Here is a 16,901-nt window from a genome sequence, read left to right as displayed (position 1 = left end):
TTTTTTTTCACTTTCCATATTGTGGACTACATTGGGTCATACAAGACTTTTTGGGGGGCATTTCAACGTTAAATATACATTTATTTTATTGCTTATTTTCCATGTTATTAGTGTTGGCATATAATCCCCAGTTGTAAGGTTAATTTAGCCTCTTGGTAGCAGGGCTGCGGAGTCGGTAAGCCACACCGCCAACTCCTCAATTTCAATGACTCCGACTCGACCAAAATGGGCACCGACTCCACGGCTCCGACTGCGTCGGTAAGCCAAACCTCCGACTCCACCAAATTGGGCTCAGACTCCACGACTCCGACTCCACAGCCCTGCTTGGTAGTATTGAAGAACTGATCTGGGTCTATTAAAACCTAACAGCTCCTGCTCCATCATGGCACCTGGTGGTCATATAACTGCAAGAACAGGAGGAGAAAGCTGTCAGCACTTCCTATACTATATACACAAAACTATATGCGGTGTGCACTGAGCATGTTTAGCACTGTGTATGAAGCGATCAGGAAGGCAGAGATGGTAAATAATCCATCTTTGCCTTCTTTGTGGGATCTCTGACAGTCGGCTCTCCACTCTTTGCATGATCTCCGTGCAGGTGCTGACACTGCAATTATGTTTTAAAACATAATTGTAGAGCAATATGTGGACTAGCCTAATTTCTTAAATCGTTGGCGGCAAGTAGTTAAATTAGCTCAACATATGTTAACCCAGCCCTACAAGCACATGGTGTTAGATGGAGAGCAAGTGTTGGTATTAAAAAAAAAAAATTGCGGAGGCCCTCAAATTGCTAGAATGAAGGCCCTTGGGCGAATTTGTTAGCTTAATGCATGTTGTCATTAGCTACATTAAAGTCTTTCAGAGTCAGACAAAAATTGAACCAATAGATTTCACGTTTAATATAATAAATACTGCATTGAATGTCGTATTTTACTGGATGCACTGAGACATGCTTAGTAAATTCTTTCAGGTTAATTTCCTTCGCTGAGTTTTTGCTGCTCAAAAAATGAGCTAGGTGGATTGCGTTTATAGAAATCTTGTGCCCGCTGCTTTTTTAAAACAATGTAAACTGAACTGCGGTGCGTATTTGAAATTTGCAACCTGTTATTTTCTCTTGCTGATACGCTGTTTTATTTGCAGATTTTTCACCATAGGTCACCTGCACACATCCAGTATTTGGTGAGTTTTTTTACCCCAGTATTTGTAAGCCAAAACCAGGAGTGGGTGATAAGTACAGAAGTGGTGACGTGTTTCTATTATACTTTTCCACTGAATGTTCCTCTTCTGGTTTTGGCTTACAAATACTGATGTAAAAAACTCACCACATACTCAATGTGTGCACATGGCCATAGAATTGCTTTAGATGCGGAAAATTCGCAAATAATAAAACGCATATATTTCTCATAAGACTTTAGCAATAAAGTTTTGCAAAAGTCAAATACCAGGAAATATCAAATACAAAGCAGCTTTATTTAAAACAAAAAGGGACAAAAAAGTAGCGTCAAAACCGCTATAAAAACACATGTAATAAAGCACTCAAACGCAATGGAAAAAAATATAAGTAGTCTAATTTAGCTAATAAGTGCAGAAATGCTGTACAAAATGTGCAACATCAAAAACTCACCAAATGCTCATCTGGAATGTTGTAACTGTGGTCTAGATATTCTTGCAGAGATCTTGTGATAGGGTGCAACATCTGATTAAACTGAACATTTACCAAACAAAATTAGTCACTAAATAACCCCTTGGCTGTTTAATGGTAAGAAGTGTATCAATATGCAAAGCATCAGAAATATTAACCCCTTAAAGTGACCTAGTTTGGAACTTAATCACCAGTCTTCGACACTCTGTTCATTGTGACTCCAGCTTCCTGTACCCAGTTGGGATCATTTTCTTTACATAAAGATGTTTTCGGTCTTCAGAGATCCTCTGTCCCCCCCGACTGCAGTTTGTTGTAAAAAAGCAAACCGTGTTTTGCTCATTGGCCCTGGTCCAGCTCTGAATTTATGTTGCTGCACTCAGTATCTGGTATTATTTGCAGCGGTGAATGACTTTAACAGCACTATAGCTAATAACTTAGCGCAGACAATCTGCCTGCGTTGACGGCACAAGCTGCTGAGCCCACTGACTGCATCACTGTTGATTGTCGATGTGAGAAGCATCTGAAACATAGTGCTGGACCAGGGGAGAGTTGGTAATGCTTTTTAACCCCTTTATGAACTTTCCCGTAAGTTTACATCATGGCTGTTCAAGACTGCAATATTGCAATGCATTATACCAGCGATCTGAGTAATGAAAGTTAAAGTCCTATATATATTTACAATAAATACATATTTTATGTAAAATCACAAATAAACCAAAAAGGTACACATTTGGTATTTCCACATACGGAACAACCTGAACTATAGCTGAGAGGCATGGGAAGAGGTGCGGGGACCCATGTTGTCGGTCCCCGCACCCAGGTTGCTGTCATCAGTCAGTCAATTTGACTGACAGACCACAGCATGATCGCTCAGGAGATGCTGAAATTTCAGCACTTCCTGCCTGACAAGTGCCAGGAGCTGCTAGTGCAGCCTCAGAAAAAAACAGTCTCAGAATCAGTGGAATCCGTTGAAGCGTTCCAGAGTTATAACAACATAGTGACAGTGGTCAGATTTCAAAATTAACTTCATCATCTGCAGCAGTCGGCAGACTGACGAAGGCCAATTGTAGGCCGAAACGTCCTTTGTGACTGCCACAATAAAAACTTATTTTCAAAAAGGATCATTCAGTTGAGTGCCAAGTTACTTTATTATTCAAAATTAAGGCCTGGTCATTAACCTACAAAGTGGCTTGGTCCTTAAGGGGTTAAATAAATATGGTACCACTGAAAACGTCATGTCACGCAAAAAAAAGCAAGCCATTTTTCAGCTCCATGAGCAGAGAAATAAAATGTGACATGGCATCCACAATCCAAATTGCTCTCCGAAATTCTGTTGGCGCTCCTTCCCTTCCGAGCCCTTCGGTGCGCCCAAACAGTAGTTTTCCACCACATAGTGTGGTATCTGTGTACCCAGGAGAAATTGCACAACAAATTATATGGCTAATTTTCTCCTGTTAGTCTCCTGAAAAAGAAACATTTGGGGCTAAAACAATATTTTTGCAGGCAAGAATGTATTTTTTTTTTCCATTTTAATGGCTCAACATTATAAAATTCTGTGAAGCACTTGTGGATGTTCAATCTGCTCACCACACCTGTAGATAAGTTACTTGAGAGGTGTAATTTCCAAAATTGGCTCACTTGTGGGAGTTTTACAATGTTTACGTACATCAGGGGCTTTGCAAACATGACATGGCGTCCGCTATATATTACAACCAATTTTGTATTCCAAAAGTCGAATGTTGCTTCTTCCTTTCCAAGCCCTGCTGTGTGCCCAAACAAAGGTTTTCCCCCACATATGGGGTATTGGTGTACTTGGGAGAAACTGGACTATACAATTTGTGGTGCAGTTTATTCCATTACTCTTGTGAAAATGCAAAATTTGGGGCTAAAACAACATTTTTGCTGGAAAAATAAAATTTTCATTTTTTTCTTTTCACAATACTTTGATTCCTGTGAACCACCTGAATGGTTAATAAACTTCTTGAATGCGGTTTTGAGCATTTTAATCCCTTCACCCCCGAGCCTATTTTCACCCTCCAGGCCAAATTTTACAATTCTGACAAGAGTTACGTTATGTAGTAATAACTTTGGAACGCTTCAACTGATCCCAGTGATAGTTTGTTTTTTCGTGACATATTCACAATACTGGTAAATTTGTTTGATTTGGCTTTCATTTATTTGTGAAAATAAAAAAAAAATTGACTAAAATTTCACAATTTTCAAACTTAATTCTAATGCCCTTAAACCACAGTTATTTCACACAAAATAGTTAATAAATAACATTTCCCACACGATTGCTTTACATTAGCAGAACTTTTGAAACATAACTTTTTTTTGTTAGGGCGTTATAAGGTTTTAAAGTTGACCAGCGATTTCTCATTTTTCCAGCAATATTTGCAAAACCATTTTTTAAGGGCCACCTCACATTTGAAGTGAGTTTGAGGGCCTATATGACCGAAAATACCAAAAAGTGACACCATTCTAAAAACTGAACTTCTCAATACTACATCCAAGAAGTATAATAACCCTTCAGGTGCTTCACAGGAATTAATGCAATGTAGAAGGAAAAAAATGAACAGTTTACTTTTTTCACAAAGATTTTACTTTTGCACCAGATTTGTTATTTTCACAAGTTTAACAGGAGAAAATGGACCCCAAAATTTGTTGTGCAATTTCTCCAGAACATGCCGATACCCCATATGTGGGGGAAAACCACTGTTTGGGCCCACAACAAGGTTCGGAAGGGAAGACCACCGTTTGACGTTTTGAACGCGAAATTTTCTGGAATCGAGAACAAAAGCCATGTTACATTTTAAGAGCCCCTAATGTAGCTAAACAGTGGAATCCACCCACATTTGACCTCATTTGGAAATTGAACCCCTCAAGGTTTATATCTAGATGTGTGGTGAGCACCTTGAACCCCCAGGTGCTTCACAGAAGTTTATAACTCAGAGCTGTGAAAATAAAAAAATCATTTTTCAAGCAAAAATGTTTCCATCTCCAAATATTTTACTTTCACAAAATGCCAAACATGTGGACACTAAATGTGTCTGAATACTTATGACCATGTGATATTTCAGTTTTTCTTTTTTAATAAATTTGCAAAAATTTCTACATTTTGTTTTTTTTTTTTCCCAATCACGATGGGGTTGCACAGTGTACATTAATGAGAAAAAAATGAACTTTTTTTTAAATTTACCAATGGCTGCAATGAAACAAAGAGTAAACAATGTAAAGGGTCTGAATACTTTCCATACCCACTGTAAGTTGTAGTATATATATTTTTTTCCTTTATGACTTTTTTATGGCTGTTTTTGTCTCATGAATGTTCCATACATTTTGTTTCTTCTCATTTTGGAATATATAAAAGTATAACTAATTTTTATGATTTTTTTATAATGATGAAATGCATTTAAAAAAAATCAGTTTTGTATGTCTTTTATTTTAATCTTTTTCTTTATAAGTGGTGTGCACAGAATGAGATAACAAAAACCCAAGGTAAAATAGTGGCCTCACACCATACATTTTATTTTTGCTGGGACTGCGGCTTTGTGTATTCCAAATTATTGAGCAACTCTAGAGATTAATGCTAAATGATTACATAGGTAGATTTCTCTTAATTACCCTTTACACGATCCTTCTCTATTCCATACAGGGAAACCTAAGAAAGGAGGCACTACCCTAGATCACCAGTTAATTACATTAGTCTATCCATTCCTTACACCACCAGGGAAGTTTTAACAAATATGAAACATTGTCTATTTAAACCTGTGTATACTATTTTCTATAGCCAGGTGTGTCTTCTCGGCTTTTTTTTCCATGTTTTATAATTATTATTCTATGTCTTAAATTATTTGTTTTTCAGATGGAAGAAAATATTCAGATATCAGTTATGGAGCAAAATATCTCCCTACTGGAACAAAGCGTTTTTATCCATCATAGTTATACTGATTGTTCTTTTCCTTGGTAAGTATTACACCACAACAATAAACACCATTTGTACAGTGAAACCAATGCTGAACAATGTTGTTTGAACTGCTGTGTCTCTTGACAGTTCCTCTGCGCAGTCCATGTCGGTACATACTGTCCGCATCGGGCAATGTTGCACTCACAAACATATTATTGCATTACCTGATAATTTATCATGTTTTGCATGTTCTGCAAAGTAACTCATATGTACTAACAATAGCTGAAGGTGATGAAAAGGAAAACGAAACCGCAAACAGAAGCTCAGAAAATCGCCATCCCAATGTTTTAAAATTCATATTTTTATAATAGTAATGTAAAACAACATATCCATAAAGAGAACAAATAGAAAGGTTACCTAGGAAAGACCGGCTAAAAACATAAGATTTTTGCATCAATCAGAAGTAGTAATTTTTTTTTTTTTTTTTTTAAGACCTTCCTTGACTTTTTTGAGATTAATTGTCGAAAGGTTGTTCTATCAAAATTAATTTAAAAAAAAAAATGAACTGCAAATATGTCTCCTGTAGATGTAATTTTTATCTTGTTCCGTGTTATGTCATTGTGGTGGTCGACTTGTACTATGTAATATTCTTGTACTGTTCTGATGAGTTACGCCAGATCCGTCTACCGAGAATACAGTACAGTGAAAAAAACGTACGTAATGGACCCTGTTTAGACAAAGCTAAAATCTCATTACAAGAGTATATTGTGGGAATTTAAATGGCCATTCGCCTATGTTCACATGTTGCAGGACACATGGCATGTGTTTTGCACCAATTTGCACAAGTTGGTGGCAAAAATACACAATGTGTGTAACAATATTTTAGATCCGCTATTAATATTAGCATTATATTTTAAAGACTATTGGTTCACAGAGACAGCGGCTGGTACGGCTTTCTGTGAAGAGGAAGTAGTAATGTAATATGGTGTTCATTTGGCTTAACATGCAACATTTGTGTATACAAAACATGAGTGAGGGCTGCCACTCCTGCCGCTATCACTGGCAGGCACATGGGAAGCGCAACTCTGTGCCCTTTGTAACTTGTTCCACTGTTATGGCAACACGTTATTTTCTTTTTCGTTTGTCACTCCTGACATTAGAATTTTTGCACTGTGTAAAAAATGCGTCATTTGGACCTTATCTCTTTCTTGGAAGGTCTGTGAATTTACTCGGAATTTGTTGATCAACCTTTGGTCTCCTTTTCTCCTTTTCACTGTTATTGGGTCTCCTATTTAATTAAATGTAAAGTTCATCTAAATGACCGAATCCAACGATATATATAAAAAAAAAAAGTCCTCATGTCATTAGTTTTAGTGTCAGTTTTTACTATCTAATCAAAATCTGTCATTCGAAAAAACATAATCGGTACTAGTTTTATCTGTGAAAAACCAAGGCTTGAACTCTTACAAGAAAAACTGAATGAGCCCTTTAAACGTTTGAATCAAGTACTCCTTTTAAGTCTATTTTGGATTTTCCATTTGGCTGGATTTCAAAGAAATGTTTTTCTTTGGGGGAAAAAAACTTTTGATGCTAAAAAAAAACAAAAAACTTGTCCAAAACTTGTACTTTTCCCGTCAGCATCTCAAGAATTCCCTAAGGGTATGTACGCACAGCCTCATGTGGCTGCCAGCGAAGCCATCAAGTTTTCCCAGGTGAAGCCACTTTAGGAAGACTGTGGAGGTCGTTTTTGTGCAGCTTCACCATTGTTTTTGAGGCGACGCTCATTCTATACTCTGAGATGAAGAATGAGCATGTCACTTATGTTAACCACTTTAGTGATGAGACAGGATGTGCACAGCAATGTCGTTTTGCTATTTCTGTGCATTATGTTCATTTTATGGAGTGCTTTTGCTGCATTTTTTTTTTATTCTTGTTTGGATGGCCCTGTGAAAGTCCAGTCCTGAATCCCATTGATAATCAGTGGCAAGGCTTAGAAATTGCTGTTCAGATGCCTCCATCCAATCCTACTGAGCTAGAGATAGTTTGCAAAGAAGAATGAGTCAAGCTGGTAGAGACTTTCACCAGTAATTGCACCAAACAGTGGTTCTTCAAAGTAGTGACTCAGAGGGGCTGAATACAAATGCAAGTCACAATTTTCAGATTTATATTTTTTAAATATGGTAATTAGAAAACCATATATCATTTCCTTAGACTTCTCAAATACTTGCTAATCTGTGTTGGTATATCACATGAAATCCAAATAAAGGATATAACGTGAAAAAATGTGGAAAAGAGTATGACTACTTTTTCAAGGCACTGTGTTCCTGGTTTTGAATAACTTCATTTTTACTTGTCTTACTAAATAAAGATGGTTGACCAAAAGATAGAAAAAACTTTTAGGAATGCTCTATAAATTAAAATCCATTGCCACCCTGTTGTGCAGCGTTTAATTTACTCCTAACCTTGCAGCATACCTTATGAAAAAAGCTTTGATGTAGTACAATGCTATTTACTACTGAGTACTGCTAGTGTCATGGGCATTTCATAGAATTATAGAATCGTAGAGTTGGAAGGGACCTCCTGGGCCATCTGGTCCAACCTCCTGCTCACAGCAGGATTCACTAAATCATTCCAGACAGATTTCTGTCCAGCCTATGTTTGAAGACTTCTATTGAAGGAGAGCTCACCACCTCTCGTGGAGCCTGTTCCACTCATTGATCACTCTGTCAAAAAGTTTTTTCTGATATCTAATGTGTCTCCTTCCATTCAGTTTCATCCCATTGCTTCTAGTCTTTCCTTGTGCAAATGAGAATAAAGATGATCCTTCTACAATGTGCCTGCTCTTTAGATATTTGTAGGCCGCTATTAAGTCTCCTCTCAGTCTTCTCTTTTGCAAGCTAAACATCCCCAAATTTGGCAACCTTTTCTCATAAAACATGCTTTGCAGACCGGTCACCATTCTGGTCGCTCTTTTTCTGAACTTGCTCCAGTTTGTTGATGTCTTTTTTTAAAATTTGGCGCCCAAAACTGGACACAGTATTCCAAGTGAGGTCTGACCAAAGAGGAGTAGAGGGCAATAATGACTTCACGTGATCTAGAGTGCATGCTTCTGTTAATACATCCTAGAATTGCATTTGCCTTTTTTTGCTGCTGCATCACACTGTTGACTCATATTCAGTCTGTGATCTATTAGTATACCCAAGTCTTTTTCACATGTGCTGTTGCTTAGCCCTATTTCTCCCATTCTGTATATTCTTTTTTCACTTTTACTGCCCAGATGTAGTACTTTGCATTTTTCCTTGTTAAAAACCATTCTGTTTGTTGCTGCCCACTGCTCCAGTTTATATCTTTTTGAGTCCTCTCTCTCTTCTCTAGTATTAGCTATCCCTCCTAGCTTTGTGTCATCAGCAAATTTAATCAGTTTACCCTCAATTCTTTCATCTAAATCATTGATAAAGATGTTGAACAATACAGGGCCCAGGACAGAGCCCTGTGGTACCCCACTTGAGACATTCTTCCAACCGGATGTGCAGCCATTTATGACCACTCTTTGGGTCCGACGATCACTAAGCCAGTTATGAATCCACCTAACAGTTGCCTTGTCCATTCCATACTTAGTCATTTTTTCAATAAGGATGGAGTGAGATACTTTGTCAAATGCTTTGCTGAAGTCAAGATATACTATATCTACAGCATTTCCCTGATCCACCCAGCCAGTGATTCTGTCATAGAAGGAAATTAAGTTAGTCTGACATGACTTATTAGTTACAAATTCATGCTGACTCTGTTTAATCACTTCATTCTTATCCAGGTACTTACATACATGTTGTTTAATAATTTGTTCTAAGATCTTTCCTGGTATAGAAGTCACTCACTGGCATATAGTTGCCTGGGTCCACCTTCTTCCCCTTTTTGAAGATAGGAACAACATTTGCTCTTCTCCAGTCTTCTGGGACTCCTCCTGTTCTCCAAGAATTTTCAAAGATTATGGAGAGGGGTTCAAAAATTTCTTCTGCTATCTCCTTCAGTACTCTGGGGTGTAATTCATCTGGACCTGTAGACTTGAATTCATTTATGTTAGCTAAGTGTTTCCTCACCATCTTTCTGTTTATAGATATCCTGGATTCTTCTATTCCCTTAATAGGACAGTGAAGAACAGTTGATGTTACATGTCCTTTCTGAGAGAAAACAGATGCAAAATCGGAATTTAAAAGTTCAGCCTTTTTATTGCTTTTGACGTCTCTTGCAAGCCTCAATTCATTGTCGGCTTTGGTTAATCTGATTCGTGCCCTGCAGGTTCTGCAGACAGCATTATATTCTTCTTTAGATATGCCTCCCTCTTTCCATTTTATAAACATTTTTTCTTCCTTTTTATCATGTGCTTAAGTTCTTTGTTCATTCATCCTGGTTTCCTTAAATGCTTCCTATTCTTCCCTGTTTTCGAAATTGTTAACAATTGTGCTTTGAGAATTTCGTTTTTCAAGATTTCCCATCCTTCCTGGACATTTTTGTGCTTAAGGATATCCTGCCATTGGATCCCTCCAATTCTCTTTCTGAATCCCTTAAAATCAGCCTTTCTGAAATCTAACCTTGATGTCTGAGTCTTCACAGGTCTTCCTCCTCTAGTTATCAAAAATTCTAAAATAGCATGGTCGCTACCTCCTAGGGTTCCAGCCACTCTTACCTCCTCAACCATTTCCTCCCTGTTTGAGGATTAGATCCAAGGTAGCATATCCCCTTGTTTTCTCCCCTACCTTTTGGAAGATAAAGTTGTCAGCAAGAGAGGATAAGAATTTCCTTGACCTGTTAGTTTTGCCTGAGAGATTCCCAACAAATGTCTTGATCGTTGAAATCTCCCATGACAACTATGTCATATTTTTGAAGTACTTGGCCATCTGATGCATAAAGTATCTTCAGCTTGCACAGGCGGCTTGTAGTAAATGCCTACAATGGTGTCCTTTCCATTGTTCTGTCCTTGTATTCTTGCCCAAACAGTTTCCACAGAACTCCCAGTCTCTGAAGCTTCAATCTCTGTACAGATATACGTATTTCTAACATTCAATGCGACACCTCCTCCTCGTTTATCAAGTCTGTTTCTTGCAAATAAATTGTATCCTTCTATCCTTGTATTCCAATCATGTGTATTGTCCCACCAAGTTTCAGTGATTCCAATGACATCATATTTCTTTTCCTGCGTTAGTAGTTCCAATTCTCCTTGTTTGTTGCCCATGCTTTGTGCATTAGAAACATTTTAGTTTGTGTTTGGCTTCTCTTTCTCCCAATATTTTTATTATTTAGATTTTTTTTTGCCTGTGTTCTTTCCTCCCACTTCTAATAGCAGAATTCTCAATAGCATTTGTCAGGTGTATGGCTTTTTCTGGCCTTTTGCTTCCCTTCGCACATTGTTCTGGTTTAAAGCTCTCCTGATGAATGTAGCAAGGCGACTTCCAAATACATGTTTTCCAGTCTTCGTAAGGTGCACCCCATCTCTAGCAAGTAGTCCATCGTATAGGTAATTCATTCCGTGATCCAGAAATCCAAATCCTTGCTGACGGCACCATCGACCTAGCTAGTTGTTCACCTGCAGAATCTTATTCCACCTCCTTGTTCCATGGCCATCCACTGGGAGGATGGAAGAGAAGACCGCCTGCGCTCCCAGTTCTTTCACTTTCTTATCTAAGTTTTCCAAGTCACTGCAGATGATTTCCAGGTCGTTTGTCCCCACATGTATTAGCAATGGGTATGGGTAGTCATCTGTAGGTCCGAAGAGTTCTGATTTCCTGTCAGACTCATCTTTAATTTTTGCACCTGGAAGACAGCACATTTCTCTTGAGGTTACATCCGGTCTGCAGATAGCGGCCTCTGTTCCTCTTAGCAGGGAATCCCTCATGACCACCACTCTCCGTTTCTTCTTCACAACATTTTTCCATCTCCATCCAGGAGGACTCTGAAGGTGTACAAGGTTGTTGTTTGTGGGCAAAGTTTTATCCTGATGTATTTCTTCATGGTTCTCCTGCGTAAGAGCCTGGTACTGGTTCCTGAGCAGTTTGGGCGCTGACTGCCTACCGAACCTTCTGCTTCTCTGGATCACATGTTTCCATTCCTCTATTTCTTCAGGTGCACTTCGAATTTCTTCTCTTTTTGTAACATGAAGAGACCATGAACATGTAACATGAAGAGACCATGTTTAGCGCCCCTATCTGCCTTGCAATGCCGCTTCACCGCTACCTATAATTGACATGACTAACGTCATCCACACAGCCAGGAAAGTGTCAGTTGAGCAAAGAACTCATGCCGGCTCGATGCTTTGTTGGCTGCGTGGATAAAGTAAAAGACATGTTAGGCAGGGCTTGTTAGCAATAGATTAAAGGGCCGCACAACAGGGTGGCAATGTCTTCTACAGGAAAAAAATGATGACTGATTCCTTTTAATTGCATGTAAGGACTAAATCTTAAAACACATAACTATTAACTGTATTGAATTGTACAGCCAATACTTACTGCTCCAACGAGGACCAATACAGCCAATTTATGGCGGAAATAATGACCCACTAGAGTCAGTGATTGGCTGCAGTGGTCACATGTCCTTGACAGGACTTAATCGCTATGGCAGCAAGTACACAGATTGGTAGTAGACTGGAAACCGAAAAAATAAACAAAAAAAACACATTTCTTCTGCTGTTACCACTTTTTATCTGCTTTGACTTTGTTGTTTTATTTTTATTATTTAGAGCATTATTTTCCTTCATTTACAGATGCTGTGAGAGAGGTCAGAAAGTATTCTATGACTCCGACAATGGATAAGTCAGCAAAGCTTTACTCTAATAATTACGATCATCTCCATATGAAGCTCTTTAGAGCCCAACGAAATCTTTATATTTCTGGGTTCTCCCTCTTTCTGTGGCTGTAAGTAAAAAGTAGGGTTTTTTTGCAATTTGTAAGATCTAGGACCCTAAGGCCTGTTTCACACTTCCGTTTTTTCAAATCCGTCAAAATCCGTTGGTTTCCGTAAAAAAAAGGATCCGCCATTTTTTTGCAGGATCCGTTTTTTTTGTCCCATAGACTTCCATTAGTGGTTACCGCGGATCCGTCAAAAAAACGGATCCGTTTTTTAAAAACGGATCCGTTTGCATCAGTTTCCGTCAAAAAAACGGAAACGGATCCGTTTGGCGGACACAAAAACGGAAGTGTGAAACAGGCCTAAGGACAAGCTCGTTTTCAGCCTCAATTTAGGAAGAGTGTTGGAATATGTTTGGTGCAACAACTCCCATTCCTGTCTGAGTGTTCAGTTGCTAGATTTGTATTCCAGGTTATTCCAAGTTTAATTTCCATTTTGTGTAAATGACCAGCTTAAATATTCTTAAGGCCCCGTCTCACCTAACGAGATCGTTAGCGAGAGCGCTGAAACGTCACCGATTTTGTGACGCATCAGCGATCTCGCTACGTGTGACATAGCGGCGACCGGCCCCCCACTGGATATCGCTGATCGTGCTTGAATGTCCCAGGCCATTTTTTGATCGTTGGCGTCCCGCTGGCCAGCATGCATCGCTGTGTTTGTTTCTGACGAGCGACCTCGTTGGCAACGCAGAACTCGGGGACGCAGGCGTGAGTCGTCAGAATAGCCGCTGTGTGACAAGGTACCAACGACCGCCGAGGTCGTTATACAGATCGCCAGATCGCTGCTGCGTCGTTGAGTAGATCTGCCTGTTTGACAGCTTACTAGCGACCATTTAGCGACGTACCAGCGATCCTTACCAGGTCGTATCGTTGTCGGGATCGCTGGTGCGTCGCTTAGTGTAACGGTACCCTTAGACTAGCTCCCATATATTGACCATGCAGTCACACAGGTATGTGTGATGCACAGTGTCTGACTTGCAGCCTATTGATGACGCCCATACTATTAGATCAGGTGGGCTGTCTAGCACTATATAAGTGCACCTCACAAAGACAGACAAACCAATTACGGTAACCTATCCAACACTAAAGGGCCTGGCTGCATTCTGCATATAAAGGTGAAAGATATGAAATAAAAAGATGCCTAAAATACATGAGGTATTGGTGTATACTTTAGCCAAAATAAGCAAACTCGCAACTCACGTCAAATATTGTTTTGTGAGTCCCTACACTAAGATCAAAACTTACATATTACTATATATATATATATATATATATATATATATAATATATATTTACACACACACCGTATATACTCGAGTATAAGCCGACCCCCATCCCCCCCCCGATTTTGCCACAAAAAACTTATTGACTCTAGTATAAGCCTAGGGTGGAAAATGCAGCAGCTACTACTGGTGAATTAAAAAAAATAAAAATAGATACCAATAAAAGTAAAATTAATAGAGACATCAGTAGGTTAAATGTTTTTGAATATCCATATTGAATCAGGAGCCCCATATAATGCTCCATACAGTTCATGATGGCCCCATAAGATGCTCCATACAAAATACACCCCATATAATGCTGCTCAAAGGTTAATAATGGCCCCATAAGATGCTCCATAGAATAATATGCCCTATATGCTGCTCCATAAAGGTTATGGCCCCATAAGATGTTCCATCGATTATGCCCCCATATGCTGCCCCCATAAGATTCTAAAAAACAGACCTCAAAAATAGATGGGATTATAAAGACAATTGAAACACCAGAAGCAACAAAAATTACCCCTAAAATTTAGCTTTTAATTCAATAACTAAAAACATTAGTGGAAATGACTAAAAAAAGGAGGGATAGAGGACAAAAAAAAATGAAGGGTAGTAGAAATACTATTTTAGTTCTCTTCAATTATCACACAGTATGGGCCACCAGCTAAATTGCCCTAGTCAGCCCTAGTTCAACCATTCCTAGCCGCGGAGGTTGGCACCCTAATTGTAGACGATATGGTGCCCCCGCTCAACGTCGGTATCCCTAATGACCCCTACACCTCCCTACATATACAAAAAGGGACACAAAAAAGTGTAACACACTGTTAGCGTGGGTGGTCAGGAGCGGGAGCTCCGAGAGTGGACCCTCTGGACCGTGGCACCGAGGGACCCCGGGCGAGCTGCCAGGTGGAACCGACCCCTATACAGGGACCGTTAGGAGCAGGCCCAGGGGTTCGAGTACCACGGTAGCCGGTACCGAGAGGGGCGGCTCAGGATGGACCGGAGTAAGACTGAGACTGGAGTAGGACGGCAGGAGCACTGAAGACAGGACTGGAGTAGGACGGCAGGAACACAAGGCAGGACTGGAGTAGGACGGCAGGAACAGTGAAGGCAGGACTGGAGTAGGACGGCAGGAACAGTGAAGGCAGGACTGGAGTAGGACGGCAGGAACAGTGAAGGCAGGACTGGAGTAGGACGGCAGGAACAGTGAAGGCAGGACTGGAGTAGGACGGCAGGAACAGTGAAGGCAGGACTGGAGTAGGACGGCAGAAACACAAGGCAGGACTGGAGTAGGACGACAGGAACACGGGTAGCAGGACTGAGAAGCTGCTGTGAAGAGCAGCCGAGACAGGAACTGCAGGAGCAGAGTGTGCACGATGGAGCGAGGCCAGAGTGTCAGGAAACACAACGATCAGGCGCCTCCCTGATATGGCCCCGTCTGGTCAGCCATTGGTCCAAATGTGCTTCCGGGTCAGGGCACAGCCGGAGCATAAGAAGCAGGAAGGAGGCGCGGCCGCGGCCTATGGCGCATGCGCATAGCATGCAGGGAAGGCATCGGTCGCGGGTCTGTCTCAGGTGACCGCCGCGGCCGTCGGGTGGAGAGAGGCTGCGGCGTGGGAGCGGAGGGCGACTGCGGCGTGGGAGCGGAGGCCGGGTGAGTATGGCGGAGCGGTGTAACACACACACACACACACTTATAATACCGAAAAAATGAAGAGACATCAATGGTCTCATAGATAATACTAAAATGCTATGAACTTATCTCGTAGTAATTCTGATGATGTAAATACCCCACAAAAAAATCTTATCTCGTAGTAAAAAGAATGATAAATGGGGTTAATATCAAAAAAAGCAGCTTAGGGTAAGACTTATCTCGTATCACACAAATGCTAATAAGCTGCAAATGGCAGACCCAATTACCAAATAGCAAAATCAGTAAAAAACGGCTACAAGAAAATTCAATGAATAGCACATATGATAATTCATTTGTCCGGATCCCCGGACAAACATTAGAAAATGGTACAAAAATTGCACATTAAAGGCAGAAAAAATGCAACCTGTGTAGCACATGCGGCGGCCATTAATTGAAAGTGGGGGTTAAAAATCACCCTATTTCACAAAAATACACCATCCAGCTCAGATCCAGTGTCTGTGCATAAAGAAAAAGCACCATACATGTGCTATCTCACAAGAATCATAGATGAAAAAAATTGATGAAAAAATGAGTCTACCAAATTCACCTCAAATTGTAAGATGTGGTACACCAATATTCCAGTAGCAATGCATACAGAGTGTAAACCAACAGAGCATAATTGCTCAATAAGTTCAATCTAATACATAGTACCACAAAAGGGTCTGCCAAAAATAATGTGCAACATTATACTTATTAGCCACTTGATGCATATGGAAACCCGACGCGTTTCCCCCTCTTAATCCGCTGAGGGTTCATCAGGGGTCAGGAAGTGGGGTCTCATTACCCCTAGCCGAGAGGGCAATACAGTGTGCGGCTTACTCCAGGCGCATTCACCGCCATTGTTTAAAGATTCTGCGCTGGTATAGAACGCCCACTTTCGGTCACAATAATCCAAGATGGTGGTCTAAACCGGAAGGGATTCATATTGAGGACGAACAGTGCTCAGACATGCTGTCCAGTGCAGCAGCCACCTGAATGACGTAGGCAGCGTGCACCTTACTAAAAGGCACTGACAGAAACAAGGATTAGCACATTAGTGCCTAAAACAAATAATGCGCTAGAGTAATACATCCTTATCTCTGGCAAAAACTCTCAAATATAGATTACTTTCCGCAAACAATGTGCAGAAAATATTATAATCTTAGAAGAGTATAGTTAATTATAAGACGAAATGCTAATTAGGTGCACGTAACCTTCCTTATGAATTGAAAAATAGCCTCATTGTTCAGAGCACCTAGCTCATTGACAAAATAGATAGAAAAAATCCTCAATGGCGTGGAGTAAAATAGATGTATCCCTAAGTAAGGTAAATGAAAAAATAAATGAAAAATAATCACCAATAGTAATAATATACCGACCCAATCATCAAAAAAACGCTATAGAAAGTAGGCTGGGAAAATGAGGAAACTCACTGTTTATAGATAACTATTAAAATTTAGCTGTTCGTTGAGGCCTTTTGGGCTCTGTGATTCAAGCCAAAAGATCCAGCGTGTCTCACGCT

General features: G+C 40.0%; 1 protein-coding gene across 2 annotated transcripts in view; it reads left to right on the top strand.

Annotated features, from left to right (window-relative positions):
• Window positions 1-16,901, top strand: part of BCAP29 (B cell receptor associated protein 29) — a 140,269-nt gene that overhangs the window by 53,701 nt on the left and 69,667 nt on the right. For both annotated transcript variants that reach the window (XM_073573572.1, XM_073573570.1), the window contains exons 3-4: window positions 5,508-5,608; window positions 12,304-12,454. In XM_073573572.1, coding sequence (XP_073429673.1) covers window positions 5,508-5,608; window positions 12,304-12,454 — 252 coding nt within the window. The remainder of the gene's footprint in view (window positions 1-5,507; window positions 5,609-12,303; window positions 12,455-16,901) is intronic.

This window comes from Dendrobates tinctorius, unplaced genomic scaffold (assembly GCF_039654945.1).
Source record: "Dendrobates tinctorius isolate UK_male_01 unplaced genomic scaffold, ASM3965494v1 ptg000035l, whole genome shotgun sequence".
NCBI classification, from domain to species: domain Eukaryota; kingdom Metazoa; phylum Chordata; class Amphibia; order Anura; family Dendrobatidae; genus Dendrobates; species Dendrobates tinctorius.
This window is presented reverse-complemented; position numbering and strand designations above follow the sequence as displayed.